The following is a 15,936-nucleotide window of genomic DNA, read 5'->3' on the forward strand; positions in this document are numbered from 1 at the left end:
AATGAAATTGATTTTACATTTTGAAAGCCCTCTGAGGCTTGCTCAGATCTTGTTGACTCTAATTATTGCCAAAACAGTTTTTTAAGGGAAATGAAGGCTGCTATCAACTACAGAGTTTTAAGCTATTAAAAATCAAGGCTGCAAAAGTAGATTTGTTGATGGCCTGCAGCATAATCTAAATACATTTTGTAAGCAGTTTTAGCAGAAACACATCCATACCTTGGCCTTCTGTTCAGAGAATGTTGCATCACTTAGGAAAAATAATTAAAATTTGAGACATTGACAGAGCTCTCATTGTTTGATTCTTTTTAAGAACTTGAATTTCGATTTTATCCATACCTTCATTTTTTTTTTTTTTTTGAGGAGGAGAGACCATCATCCTAACATCTTTGACTTATATTCATGGCTACTGTCTATGTAGTCTCCTCCTAACTGTCCCAATAATGATAAATTTCTTAGGATTTACATGTATCATTTTCCCATATAGAAATGTAAACTTATATTCAGTATGATTTTTCTTTCATGTTTACTTTTTTTTTAGGTTTTTTGCAAGACAGTGGGGTTAAGTGACTTGCCCAAGGCCACACAACTAGGTAATTATTATTAAGTATCTGGGGTCGGATTTGAACTCAGGTACTCCTGACTCCAGGGCTGGTGCTCTATCCACTGTGTCACCTAGCCACCCCATGCTTACTTTTTTGTGTTTATCTTGAATCTTGTGTTGAAATTCCAAATTTTCTATTCAGTTTTTTAAATCAGGAATACTTGAAAGTCCTCTATTTCATTAAATGTCAGTTTTACCCCTGAAAGATCATTCTGTTTTGTTTGGTAGGTTATTCTTGAGTATAATCTTAACTCCTTTGCCTTCCAGAATATCACATTTCAAACCTTTCACTCATTTATGTGGAAACCACTAAATCTTATGTGATCCTGACTATGGCTTCATAATATTTGAAGTGTTTCTTTTTAGTTGCTTGTAATATTTTCTTCTTGATCTAGGAGCTCTTGAATTTGACTATAATATTACTGGAAATTTTCATTTTGGGATCTCTTTCAGGAGATAATTACTAGATTCTTTCAATTTTTCATGTTATTCTTCAGATCTAAGAACATGGGGGAAGTTTTCTTCTTTATGATTTCTTGAAATAGGATGTTTAGAAACTTTTTTTGAATTTGGATATCAGTAGTTCAATGATTCCTAAATTATCTCTCCTTGATCAGTTGTTTTTCTAAGAGATTTTTCACATATTCTTCATCTTTTTTCTTTTCCTCTTTTGATTTTATTGTTTCTTGATGTCTCATGGAATCATTATCTTCCATTGCTTAATTCTGATTTTAAGAGAATTATGTTCTTCATTGAGCCTTGATGCCTCTTTCTCTATTTGATCAATTCTACTTTTTAAGGAGTTTTTTATTTCAGTGAAATGAATTGGACTTTGTTCATTTGGGGGTGAGGAAGGACTATTCCAAAGGCTTTTTTTTGTGCTGATATTTTCAGAGCTAGTTCTAGAGCTATGCAGGTTTTCCGTGCTTCTGAGGTGGTGTGATCCAGAGAGACATTTGGTCACTGTTCTCCTAATCTGTACTCTGGTCTTTTAGGAAGCATTCTTGTTTTCTTACAGCCATAAGTGCTAGTGTTTCTCTTGGCCCTGGAATTTTGAACATGCCCCATGCTCTCTTCTATACTCAAGTACTCTCTGTCTTTCAACTGAAACCAGAGCCCCTGCTACCTTCTGACTGACCACAAAATCCCCTTCTCTCCTAGAACTGCAGTGCAGAATTGTGTATGGCCCATAAAGTTGCCAATCAGTGCCAGTTGCACTCGGTGCCAGCAAAGTGACCCCTGTAATCTCTTTCTGACCAGTTGTCTAACCTGCTTCCCTTGTCTAGACTGAGATCTCCCAAAGCTGCTGTGACTACAGTTATTGCCACCTCTGAGGCTCTGGGGCTGTGCTGACCCAGGCTTCACAGACCTTTTCACTGTCTTCTCCATTGGATTAGATTGGGAAAACATCTCCCTCTGCCTTCTTAATGGTTCTGCCCCTCCAAAATTTAATTTGAGGAGTTATTTTCAAGTTATTTGGAGGCGAATGTTGAGAGAGTTCAGTGGGGTGGCAACCTTGGCTCCACTAGAGTAATTTCTTGATATCTACACATACTTCAGCTAAGTCCAAGGACACTTTTATCTCCAAAGTCTAAGCAACCCTCAAACAAACTAAATTCTTCAGAAGGACACGGAGCGGTGGTAAAAGGATAATCAGAAGTTTCAGATCCATTCCTCTTGGGAATTATCACAGAAATAAAAATTGACTCTAAGTCTTTCAGAATCACTGACTGATCTCTGTTCCAATAAAAATATATTTAAGCAAACTGTTATAAGCTAAAAACACTAGCTTCTTCATTTCTCAAATTTTCTTTTGAGGAATATTTTTAAGAATAATTTTGAAAATAGTACCATGTAATAATAACAATAATGATAATAAAATTAAAAATAATAGCTAGAATTTATGTAGTACTCACTTTGTGTGGGTACTAAACCAAATGCTTTACAGATATTGTTTCATTTGATCTCTACCATAACCCTGGGAGTTAGGTGGTATTATTGTCCCTGTTTTGTATGTGAGAAATTGCCACAAATAGAGATTAAGTGACTTGTCCAGGGTCACACAGCTAGTAAGTGTCTGAGGCTGGATTTGAACTTGGGCATCTTTGCTTTATCCCCTGTGCCACCTAGTTGGGGAGGAGGGATTTGGAAGCAGAATCATAGGTTTATTTTTTGCCTATAACTATTAAAATACTTTCCTACTATTTTCTAAAACTCTGAAATATAAAGCTAAAGTTATTTACTAATCCATCTATATGTTTAAAAAAATAAGAGTAAGTAAACCTTGCTTTGTTATACATCTTGAATTTGTTATATTATGTTTAGAGTTTATAAGCAAATGCATTCATGAAATCTTGTCTTTTCCCAGTTTAATAGAAGAAAAATCTTTCCTTCAGGCTCTGTTGAGTAGAGACCAGGGCATTTATTTATTTATTTTATTTTTTGTTCATTATAGGGCAGCTAAATGATGTAAATGGAAATGCTGGATGTAGAGTACAAAAGCACTCAATTTACATCTCACCTCAAGATACTTATTAGCTATGTATCACTTAACTTTCAGCTTTAGTTTCCTTATTTGTAAAATGGAGATAATGATAGCATCTATTTCCCAGGGTTTTTGTGAAGATCAAATGAGATAGCACGTAAATGCTTTGCAAACCTTTTAGTGATAATATAAATGCTTAGAATTGGCATTATCAATAGAATAGTCACTTTCATAAAGATGTTTTCTTTTTTTAGACTTATTTTTTTTTCTGAATTTTGTGGGGCAATGGGATTAAATGATTTATCCAAGGTCACACAGCTAGTAGGTATCAAGGGTCGGAATCTGGATTTGAATCGAGGTTCTCCCAGGGCCGGTGCTCTATCCACTGTGCCACTTAGCTGCCCCTTTTTAGGCTTTTATGATATTCCCTTTAAAACTCACTGACATCTTTGCAACTCCATGCATAAAGGAATTTTAAATTAGACTAATATTTTAAGGGAATAGGAAAATGGAGGTAGCAACAGATGCCTTTAAGGTATGACTTTAAGGTGAGAATAAAGACCTAGATTTAATGTACTATATTTGTATGTAGTAATATTAGCCTGAGCCCTCTGCCCTTGTAACTCCTTTTCTAGAACTGATTCTCCTAATACTTCATTTACAGAGGTTTTTCCCTATAACTGGATAAATCATATAAATCAGGAGTTGGCAAACTTGACACTGTGACAGTTCTTAAGCCTTTTTTTTTCCTGATGTATTATTAAAATGGGAAGAGACAAGGGGAATGTTTTTGCAAACATGGAGGTTCGGGGATGAGTGGATGACTTATGTCACTTCTCACAGTCAATAAGAACTGGTGGTTGTTCTCATAAGTGAAATGGGATGCCTCAAAATTATCTCATAGGGAACATCTTTGAAATGTTTGCTGGCCTCTGGTATGAAGGGATAAATTAACCTTTTTCTTTTTCTTTCTGCAGTAAAAGCTGTGCTTATTCCCGTGGGTCAGATAATTACATATAATTTCAATACTGGCGTCTTGATAAAACAACTCAGGGATAACTTTTCATTGATTATAAAAATACCACCTAAATTTATACAACTCGTATATAAAGGTAAGTTCTGAGAACTAATAAAATTTATCTAATTTTATGTGTTTATAAAATCAGACTTTGTTTTAGAATTAGATTTAAAGTTATTTAGTAGTTAAATGATACATTTTAAATCATTAGTGTACTTAACCTTTGTTGATGTCAGTGTCATCTTCAAAATATCAAGTCTGTTTAGTTTATCAAAGGAATTTGAAGTCATATTAGATATATATGATACTAGATTTTCAACTTTGCAAATATACTTAAATATGCTAAAATAACTAAGAAACATTTTCATAAGACTGTATTTAATTGGTGGCCCAAATATTTTAGTTAATTTTCTTTTTTTTTAAATTTTTTATCTATAAACTTTCAACAAAAACATTTTCAGGGGAACATGGACTTTTTTTGTGTATACATCAACTATATCAAAAAGATTTTTTTCAGATATCCAAATCTTTTGTTTTTGTATAAGCATTGGAATCTTGGAGTTCAACTTAGGACTTTCCAAAGTGGAGCATTTCAGTTTTTGAGCAAAATAACTGTTTTCAAGCAGCCAATTCCACATCCTAGCCAGCCTGATTTCTAGTAGGAGTGTAAGAAAGGTAGTATCAAGAGTTAGTTAAACAAATACTTATTATGCAAATATTTTAAATTAGTATTTTTTGATTGCTATGTATCCAATATTGTAGAAAGAAGGGAAGAAAATAAGCATTTATGTAATAGTGTTCCAGTCACTGTATCAATACTTTACAAATATTATCTTATTTGAGCCTTTTAGCAACCCTGTAAAGTAGGTACTATTTTTATCCAAATTTTATAGTTTAGGAAACTGAGACAGACAGAAGTTAAGTGACTTGCCTAAGACTGCACAACTAGTAAATGTCTGAGGCTAGATTTGAACCCAGACCTTCTTGACTTCTGGCCCAGTGGTTTATCTACTGTGCTGCCTAGCTACTTAGTTTAGTAAGAACTCTGGGATGCAAAGGGAAAACTTAGGAAAGAAGAACAAGAAAAAGAGAGATGTTAGAAATAGAGTGCATGGTTAATAATGTTAAATGGTGCAGAAATATAAGGTAGGCTAGTCTGAGAAAAGAGGTCTTGATAGGGAGGTCTTTGGCAGTGCTTTTAAAGAAATTTCATTAGATTGGTGATCCGAGGAGCCCAGAATGCAGAAGGTTCAGAAGAGAATGGATGAATACAAAATGAGACTACCAGGTAGAGATTACACGTTTGAGTAGTTTGATAGTAAAAGGGAGAGAAATTAATTATGGAATTGTAGATTTAGAGTTGAAAGGAATCTTTGAAGCATTAAGTCTAGTGCCTTTGTTTTACTGATGAGAAAACTGAAGCACAGAGAGGTTAAGTGACTTTCTGCCTTAAGTATCTCAGGAAAGATTGCAAACCCTGAAGTTGACCTTACTATGCCAACTTGATCCCTCTAGATAATTTTTGGGGGAATGGGTTTTAGTCATTTTAAAATAAATAAGTATTTATTAATATTTTTTTGTTTATATCATCTTAGTTATCACAAGTATCTCTCCTCTAACCCTTCCTAGAGAACCTTTCCATTTAATAAATATTTTTTAGAGAGGAAAACCTCCCAGCACAACTGATGAAAAAATATGAAAGTAAAAACATGTTCAATATGTAAGGTCACAAATGGGTGGGTTGAATGTATCCTCTCATTTCTCATCATTTGAATCCTGCTTGATCTTTATAATTTTGTTACATTTACTTTTGATTTTTGGCGTTTAGTTTTTTTCCATTTTTCCATTTATCTTGTTGTAGTTACTGTGTATATTGTTTTCTTTTTTTTTTTTGTTTACTTCATTCTGTATCAGTTCATATAGAGCTTTTCATGCTTCTCTATATTCCTTATTCTTCTGGCCACTGGACCCAGATGGCTCCAAGGAGAAAGTGAGATTGGTGACTTAACACAGTACCCCTTACTCAAATTCAGTTCATTGGTTTGTGGTGCATTACCTCTCTGATGGTATGGTCATCTTTGAGAATGAAGAAATAGGACAACAATTTCTTACACAACACAGTAATGTTTCTCTTACATTTATATACCAAAATTTGTCATTCCCCAATTGATGTACATCTACTTTGTTTCCAATTCCTAACTCTCACAAAAAAGTGTAAATATTTAGGACCATATGGAGATTTCTTATTGGCTTCTTTGGAGTATAAGCCCAATAATGAAGTCTCTGATTTAAAAGATATGGACATTTTAGTCACTTTATTAGTATGATTCCAATTTACTTTCCACAATGGCTGTGTTATTTCACAGCTCCACCAATACCATTGTATTTGGTATGTCTGTCATTTCACAACTCTTTCAACATTGACTATTACCATATTTGTCCTCTGACAATTTTCATGGTGTGAGGTGAAAACTCAGGGTTGATTTGATTTGTCATTTCTCTCAGTTTTTTTTTTTTTGGCACTTTCTTTTGTGTGGTTATGAATACTTTGAGATTTTTCTTTTGAGAATTTCATATCCTTTGACCACATATCTATTGGAGAATGGCTGTTAGTAATATAGTAATAGTATATATATTTGACTACTTATCTTCTTTTACTTGATACATTTATTTTGTCTGTATAGAATGTTTTTAGTTTCAAGTAATCAGAGTTCTCTGTTTTATCTTTGGTAATTTCATCTATCTCTTCTTTGACTAAGACTATATCTCAGGGTGGCTAAGTGGTGCAGTGGATAGAGCACTGTCCCTGAGTCAGGAGTACCTGAGTTCAAATCCAGCCTCAGACACTTACTAATCACCTAGCTGTATGGCCTTGGGCAAGTCACGTAACCCCATTGCCTTGCAAAACAAACAAACAAAAAATTAAAAAAAAAGACTATATCTCCTACCCATAGTTATGGTCTTCTAATTTTTATTATCAAGATTACATATTCATAAAATATATTATGGAGTATAATATACAGTGTTAGTCTAAGACCAGTTTCCCTCAGACTGCTTTCAAGTTTCCTTAGAAGATTATGGTTTTGGGGCGGCTAGGTGGCGCAGTAGGGGCGGCCAGGTGGCACAGTGGATAAAGCACCAGCCCTGGAGTCAGGAGTACCTGGGTTCAAATCCGGTCTCAGACACTTAGTAATTACCTAGCTGTGTGGCCTTGGGCAAGCCACTTAACCCCATGTGCCTTGCAAAAACCTAAAAAAAAAAAAAAAGAAGAAGTTTATGGTTTTGACTTTATCAAATACTCGTTTTTCTGTTTATCTTTGTATGTTTATGGTTGAGTTCAGATTTGCAGTGTAGATCACCCTGAGCTTCATCTTGAGCTTCATTACTCTTTATTATCCCATATCCTCTTTATAGTTTTTAAGGTTGCAGAATGGTTTATGTTACTTGAATTTTTTCCCTTTGTTTGAAAAATTTTCTCCTGATTGCTTGCAGAAATTGTTGTTTTTAAGTTGAATTGTCAAATTTAACCTCTATATATCTTATAATTTTCCTCCTTGAATTTTTTTTTGGAAATGATCTATGGATTCTTTCAATTGGTAATTGATATTTCATTTTCTATCTTAAAATGTTTTGGGCAGTTCTCTTGTATTATTTCTTTGATTATGTTGTTCAACTTTTTTTTTCTCCATTGCTGTATTCATCTGGGAGACCTGAGTTGTTTCTTCTCATAAAGGCCAGATTTGAATTTAGGAAGATGATGAACATCTTCCTGAATTATGCCACCAAGCTTCTCACTTCTTATATAGTGAAGACATTTTCTTTAAGTGTTATTGTTTCACTTCTTCTGGATTGTCCTTGTTCTCTCTTCTTCTTCTTCTTCTTTTTTTGGTAAGACTTGCCATCACAGATTTAAGTTTTAAGACAGAAAGTCACTTAACCTCTCTGTGTTTCAGTTTTCTCATTGGCAAAACAAAGGCACTAGACTTAATACTTCGAAGACTCCTTTCAACTCTAAATCTACAATTTCATAATTAATTTCTCTCCCTTTAAGACCTGTTCTTTATTTTTGCAGTGCAGACCATAAAAACCTGCCTTCATAATTCTCTTTTGAACCACTCAGGAATAGTGTTTTGTGATTCCATGTCCTCAATTTCACAGGATCCTCTGTTTCATCAAGGGTTGGATCATTTTATTTTGTTTTGCATTATTTATTCATAGATGCCTGAACTCAGTTCTAGATCTGGAGATCAACAATCTCTGTTGATTTATCAGTTTATGTTCAAGATCTTTGAGATTTCTTATTCCTAAGATCTTTGGTAATTTCAGTCTTTTAAAAAAATATTTTCCTACTATGTATTTTTTGCCTTCCTTCCTTCTGATAGTAATTTCCTTGGGGACTGGATCTTCAAGCATTTTAGGCTCCTCTTACCCCAGGCAGTTGACACCAGCTTAGATCTAAGCCCCACAGTACTTTTGGATTGTTGGAACTGGTCTCATTGGGTTGCTTTGGTTTTTCGCTCAGGCTTCATGGAGTGTGGCTCAGCTTTATCACATGCACTGGGTTCCTGCCATCATTTTCTGGTCTGGTACTAGCAGCTCAGAGGTCGGACACCCTGACTCTATGGGCTTGGGATCCCCAGCTCCTTTTGATTCCTGAAGGCCTGCAGCTCTGCCAGCTGTTGCATTGAGCCCAGGCAAGCTCCTGCCCCCTGCATCTGGAGGCTCTCAGATAGCCCTGGAAAGAGTGAGGAGGGCAGTTGGGGTCTGGGGTATACTGAGTGGTATGCCTGTGGGTCCCTGGAACTGTTAGTTCAGCCTTGAGGTTGATGGGATGGGAGGCAGAGATAGTTGCTGTATGAACTCATGGTCAGTTGCATCACTTCATGGGTTTTTGTGGGTTTTGTGGATTTTTCTTTTTGGATTCTGGGTATCTTAGACCTACCTGGGTAGCCCATGAAGCTGCTAGAGTTGCTTTATCTTGAGTACATAATTTCTCTTTTAGAGAAATCTGCAAGGTCTTGGAGTCCTCCAGCTTGTGGTTCATGTGACCTGGAAGTCCCCCCATGAGCTTCCCTGATCTGAGTCACTGCTCTAGACTGATAAAATCTGCAGGGCAAAAAAAAAATAAAGTTTCCTTTTCTTCATATAGATAGGTAGGTCTGTGCATGTCCAAAAGGAAAAGGAACGATTATTTAGTTTATATCATGATGCAGTGTCTTGGTTTGTGCATGAACTGGATTTTGGGGAGACAGGGCTGGGCAAAATCATCATTTCCTCTCCTCCAGAGGCAAGACATAGTCAAGGAAAAAAACAAATTGTGGTAGCAATTGGTGATTCCTGTGGATGGGAACAGAAGTAGCTATTTATCAAACTGTGAATAATAGTAGGTACATATCTCTCTTGTCTTTCAAGGGACTGAAAAAGAATCTTTCCCAAGCGAGGGGGAGAGAAGCTCCCAAGATTTATAAGAATGTCCATTATCTACCATATGATGATTCATGTAGCACAGATTCATTTAGCACAAACTGCTAAAAGAAATCAAAAAGGCATTGTCAAAGTTTATGAAGTTTTGAATCAGAAATTGAAGATTAAAACTATGGGCATAAGTTGAATTTTCTTCATTATTACCTATTGACAGCAAGAGAAGCAGAAAAGAAAAATTGATTTGGGAAGTGAACAGAGGTTAAAAAATTGGTACCTGAAAATAATATTTGGACTATTAGACTGTGTCTTAAAATATAGAGATTATGGATTCCTGGTCAGGGTTGGAGTACATCTCACAAAACCAGTAAAGTATGATTTTTGTCTGTTTCTTCCAAATGTAATAAAAAGGATTTTAAATTTAAAAAAAAGATCAAGAAGAAAGAACATTGCTTGCATATTTCCCAAAGCTAGGTGTAGGCAAGTCTAACTTGTTGCCTGTGGGTGCAAGGAACCCTCAAAGGCCATTCATGCATTATTATTAATTACATTTTCTTATTATACTAAATGGTGATGTGGGTCATATTGTAGTCATAAATAAATATTAAATTCTATATATAGCCCCTGACAAGTGTTGCTGGGTGATATGGTTCAGAAGAGCTAAGAGGTTGGAAACACATATGAGATTAGCTATTGAAGAAAGACTAACAGTTGAGACACCCTGATGTTCATGGGACACAGAACTCAGGGAAGGTGGCAGTAGTAAAACCACTAGACTCAAATATCTTTATACAAATGTCTGAAATTCATCAGCAAACAAGATGAAATAGGGGTTCTAATGCAAGAAGCAGATTTGACTATCTTAGGTATCATTGAGACCTGGTGGGATAAAACTGATGACTGGAATTTGGCTCTTCTGCATTAGAATTAAAATCAATTTTTCTTTTCTGCCTCTCTTGCTGCAGTAGAATGACTTATTCAAGGCAAAATGTGAAAGCCAGGAGTGGAATAGGCTGTATATTAACAAATTATGTGAGAGCAATTACTTGAAGGTCAATAGAGGTTGTTCTGAGAGTATATTACAAATAACCTGCACAAAAAGGGGAAATAGAGGAGTTTGGGAAACAAGTCACAAGTCTGACCCAGAAGAAAAATAATTCAGTGACAGAATGTTTCTTTTTCCCAGAGAGCTGCTGGAACTTTCTCTGTTAGATGCAGAACAATGACTAATTTACTAATTTGACTTAATGATGATTGCATCCATCAAAGGGTGGAGGAATCATCAAGGGAAAATTCTATGCTGACCCTGCTTCTCACCAACAGGGAGGAACACGGTTGCTAGGATGGAAATAATGGGAATTGTTGGGGAGAATGAATTTCTCTCCATGTTTGTTTGTGGTGACAGGAAATTCAGGTTGAGTTTCACATGCACTCTACATTTAAGAAATCTTATTTTAGAGAGTTCAGAAGAAGGTTTGGTAGGAAACCACAAACTAACTAACATCCTCAAGGGAAATCAACCTGAGAAGTTTGGGAAAATCCTCAAGAATGTAATTTTTGGGAAACTAATGGGAAATAAAAATGGGGATTGTCTAAAGAGACCAATTTAGACGCATTTTGAATTCAACCAACAATTTAGATTTAAGAAAACACTAAAACGAAGAAGAAAATGAATTTAAGAGGTCTTATACAAATAGTAAATTCTAAAGCTCAGAATGGTCTGAGATAATGAAGGAAGTTAAGTATCATTTTAGAAAGTTATTTTTTAGCTAATAATTTCAGTGACAGTGAGTTTACTTCCCACACATTTTCTGACAACTCCCAAGTTTTAGGAAGTTCTTTTTTATATTGATTTGAAGTTAAGTACCCTTCAGTTATACTAAATGAAGTAACTTTTCCATATGACAGTCCTTGAAATAATTGAAGATGGATTTCAAATACACCTATCCCTCCCTTCTCCTTCAAGTCTTTTTTTTTTTTTTAAAGACTAAACATCCCCAATTCCTCTAGCTTATCCTTATAATCTCTCACCATCCTGGATTTCTGAAAAGATATTACACTGAAATAATTCTCTAAAATATACTGTATCTATTAATGAAAGTTAAGATAACATTCTTTTTCTGCATCATCTTCAGTTTGCAGTCAACTAAAATCTTTAAATCTTTCCCACTGACTTTCCTAACATTCTGGTTGTGCGTTTTCTAATTTAGCAATAATCTGACAGAGAAGCCTGAAGCAGACTAGGAGTTGAGTGGTTCTACTTTCTTCTTGTTATTGAACATCTCTCTATCTGTAACAGTGGACTTATCTCTTATTTGTCTTTTTTCTTCAGCAAAATGTTATATTTGTTTGTTTTTATCTGATGGTTGCTTTTTTCTTCTAATTTTTAGTCTTCATCCTTTTTTACTAGTTTTCTGAGTTTGATACTGATACCCACCCACCAGCTCCTCAATTTCCCAGGTGCAATCATTTTTGCATTATCCTTGACTCCTCACCCTCTCTCAATCCCTATAGACAGTCATTTTCCAAATCTTACTGTTTCTGTGTTACATCTAAACCCCCTCTCTCTTTCTGCCTATGTTGCCAACATGTTAGTTCTAGACTTCAACCTCTCTTGCCATGACTGTTGTAATGTATTTTCATTTGGTTTTAGCCTCAAGTCTCTCCCCATTCTAGGCCTCCCTCCTCATAGTCATCTAAATCCTATAGAATACATCTGACCTCACTATTCAGTAAACTTCAATGGTTCCCTATTGCCTCTAAGCTCAAATATAAATTTCTCCATTTAGCTTTTAAAGTTTTTTTACACCCTAATCCGAACTTCTCTCAACAACTTCCTTGTTCTTTCACACCCTCCTAGCTTGGCTCAGACCTACTTTTCATCCTCTGTCTCAGTGCCTTTACACTGACCATCCTCCAGACCTGGAATGCACCCTTTCTTTGCTTCAACCTAATAGAATCGTTCATTTTTTTTTGAATGACTTTTTCTTCAATACTCAGCTAAAGTGACCCCTTTCATATGAAGTTTTTACTTATCCTTCCAAACAACTTGTATCTCAATACTATGTTCTTATTTGTATTTATTCAATATATACTTTTTATTTATTTTATAATTTTATTTCATTTAACGAGACTTTATTTTCTCTCCCATCTCACCACCTCTTATGGGGGAGAGAGAGAAAAGCAAAGACCTTATAACAAATGTGAACTCTAAAAATAAATTGCCACCTTGACCATGTCCCAAAATATGAGTTTTATTCTGCACATTTAGTCTATCACCTCTTTATCAGGAGGTAAGTGACATCCTTCATCATTGATCTTCTAGAATCATGGTTGGTAATTACATTACTAAGAGTTCTTAAATCTTTTAAGATGTTTGGTTTTTTTAATTCTGTTATAGTATAAATTATTCTCCTGCTCCTTCTCACCTCCCTTTTCATTGGTTCATATAAATCTCAGCTTTAGCAAAAACTCTTCCTTTCAGGTTTTTTAATAGCATAGTAATAATAATCCATTGCATTTCATTTCATTCCATTCATAGACAGTAATTTGTTCAGCTACCACCCCCCCCCATACACATTGATGGATACGCCTTTAGTTCTTTGTCACCACAAAAAGAAGTGCTCTTAATGATTTGTCCATATTGGTTTCAAGAACAAAATCCCAAATCTGAAATAGCTTTAGAGATTTACTTGGTCATTTGGCAGAGAGAGTTAAAAAAGATTGAAGAGGGGGTAGATACTAGCAAGGCCTATTAATATGCATAAACATTCAAATCAAGATTCATTGATATGTAAGCATAAACATTTTAAACACTTAGCACTGGTTGGACCCGAGTGATATCCAGGCATTCCTTACAGCCATTTGACTTCCCTAGGAGCATCTCTGAGCTTAGTCTGACCTCTACAGTAAGCTTTTGATTTAGACATTTTCTAACCACATAAAGTTGGGCTAAAACAATATAATAAATAAGGTTTTCCAAACAATATAATATTTCCCTTCAGGCTATTTTACTCTTTAATCCCTTTGGAGTATAATAGGTTTAGTAATTCTATTTCAGATTCAGAATGTTTGCACAATTAAATAACTTTGGGGGCATAATTCCAAATTACTTTTCAGAATAGCTAGACCATTTCACAGCTCTATTAATAGTGCATTAATGTATCTTTTTTCCAGTAGCTTCTTTAACATTTGTCATGTTCCTTTTTTTTTGTTTACTTTATCAATTTGATGGTCATACAATGGAACTTCAATGTTGCTTTAATTTGCATTCATCTATTATTGATTTGGAACATTTTTTTCAAATGGCTATTGATAACTTGGATTTCTTCCTTGGGAACCACCCTGTTCATATTCTTTGATTCTTTATTTGTCAGTTGGGAAATAATTATTCTTATAATTTGAATCAGTTCTTATTTATTTTCCTAATTAACTTTCTCTTCTAATTTTAATAGCATTGGTTTTGTTTTTGTAAAAACTTTTATATTTTATAGTATAAAATTTTTTTTAGGTTTTTTTTTTTGTAAGGCAAACAGGGTTAAGTGGCTTGCCCAAGGCCACACAGCTAGGTAATTATTAAGTGTCTGAGGCTGGATTTGAACCCAGGTACTCCTGACTCCAAGGCCGGTGCTTTATCCACTACGCCACCTAGCCGCCCCCTATACTATAAAATTTAACAGAGGTGAATGTAAAGCCCTAAATTTGTGTTCAAAAAATCATTTGCACAAGAGCATGCTGAGTCAAATATGGCTAAGCATCAATCAGTTTTTATGAGAAAGACCCAGGAATTTTTAGCAGATTGCAAGCAAGAAGTACAGTGACCAAAATTAGAGAGATTATAGTTCTGCTCTTATTAGGTCATATCTGGAGTACTGTTTAACTCAGGTTGTTACATTTTAGGAATTTCCCCAATGTGTCTTTTGATATATATATAATGTTTTTTATTATATCTGAACTTTTTGTTCATTTTAGTGACTGTTATTCTTTCTGAAGTAATTTTATTTTGAGAGTTTTGAGTAGTTTTTTTAATAGAATTTCTATTGTTGGATTTCTGAGTCAAAGACAAAGTTAGTAAGAATTTATTAAGTTTTTATCTCATATGCCAGGAACAGGCTAAGTATTATGGATGCAAAGATAGGTTAAAAAATAGGGTCTCTTCTTAAGGAGCTCCCAGTGTCCAGGGGGAGACAAATTTGGCAAGTATGTGCAAACACGAGATAGATGGGATCAATTGCTGAGAATCTCTGATGGAAGAGTCTGAGACTGAGGGCCTAGTGAGGCCTCTTTTTTTGGAAATGAGACATAAACTGAGAAGTGAGGAGGGGCAGAATTCCAGGCCTGGGGGAAATCCAGGGGAAAAAGTCTGTAATTAGGAGCATCCTGTACAAGGATCAATAAGGAGGCAAGCATCTTTGGATTGAAAACTATGGGGAATTGGTGAATCAAACAATAAACAAAAATTAAGTCTCCTTTGTATCTGGTACTATTCTAAATACAGGGATGAAAATGTAAAATAAAGGACTTCCTTGTATTGTAGAATAGATGGAGGGGAATAAAGACTAAGAACAATGGGAAGAAAAGTTGATACTCAGAAATTAACTTCCTTTGTGAACTCTCCTCAGATCCTAGATTTTATATACATATTTTATATGTACATATGCATACATACATATTTTATATACATATATTCTTTTCCCCTTAACTGTAATATTAACCTGAGTGAAAGCAAGTTAAATTAGTTAAATAAATATAGTCATCCAATTCTGAGATTCTAGATTTCTATAAATGGATCTTGTACCTGAACCAATTCAATTAACATTTATCATATACCTATTGTGTACAAGTCTTTGAGTATCAAAAGATTGCCTTCAATAAACTTTTGTTCTTCCAAGGCAGAGATTACTTATAGAATTTTTGCTGAGGAGTAAAGGTAAGATTAACCTGAGAAAGAGTTAGGTAGTTTATATCTATGAAATACTAAAGTTTGGAAGGTGGGGAAGCCAACTGGTTTTTGATATTATGAGCTAGATGCTGCTTTTATACCAAATTAGGTACTTGGGCTATTCAGTGCATGTTATAAAATTATAACCGTTTTGGTCATGGAGTATGATGTTATTATGTTAAATGATCCTTATGGTTTACAATTGTTTCATTTGATTACATGACATACTGACTGTTCATTATAAAATTATATTCTGATTGCCTTGAATGTTTGCTTTTCACGAATCAGAAGGTGGAGGACTTTTCTGAAGGAAGATAGGATAGCCAGCCTAAGCCTGGAAGGATGTTACAGTAGGGAATGCCTTAATGCAGATGTTTCATGATAATATATTAGTGACAGTATTGTGAAATACTGTTTGAAACAAATTTATGTGGGATATTCTTGTATAGACTAGTTTATATCATCAA

General features: G+C 34.8%; 1 protein-coding gene across 1 annotated transcript in view; it reads left to right on the forward strand.

The window, feature by feature from the left end:
• The window catches only part of IQUB (IQ motif and ubiquitin domain containing), a 109,420-nt gene that overhangs the window by 22,944 nt on the left and 70,540 nt on the right, over positions 1 to 15,936 (forward strand). Inside the window, 1 exon segment of the mRNA XM_074193806.1 lies at positions 4,067 to 4,201. Within this exon segment, the coding sequence (XP_074049907.1) occupies positions 4,067 to 4,201 (135 nt within the window).

Source organism: Macrotis lagotis, chromosome 7 (assembly GCF_037893015.1).
Source record: "Macrotis lagotis isolate mMagLag1 chromosome 7, bilby.v1.9.chrom.fasta, whole genome shotgun sequence".
Lineage (NCBI taxonomy): Eukaryota > Metazoa > Chordata > Mammalia > Peramelemorphia > Peramelidae > Macrotis > Macrotis lagotis.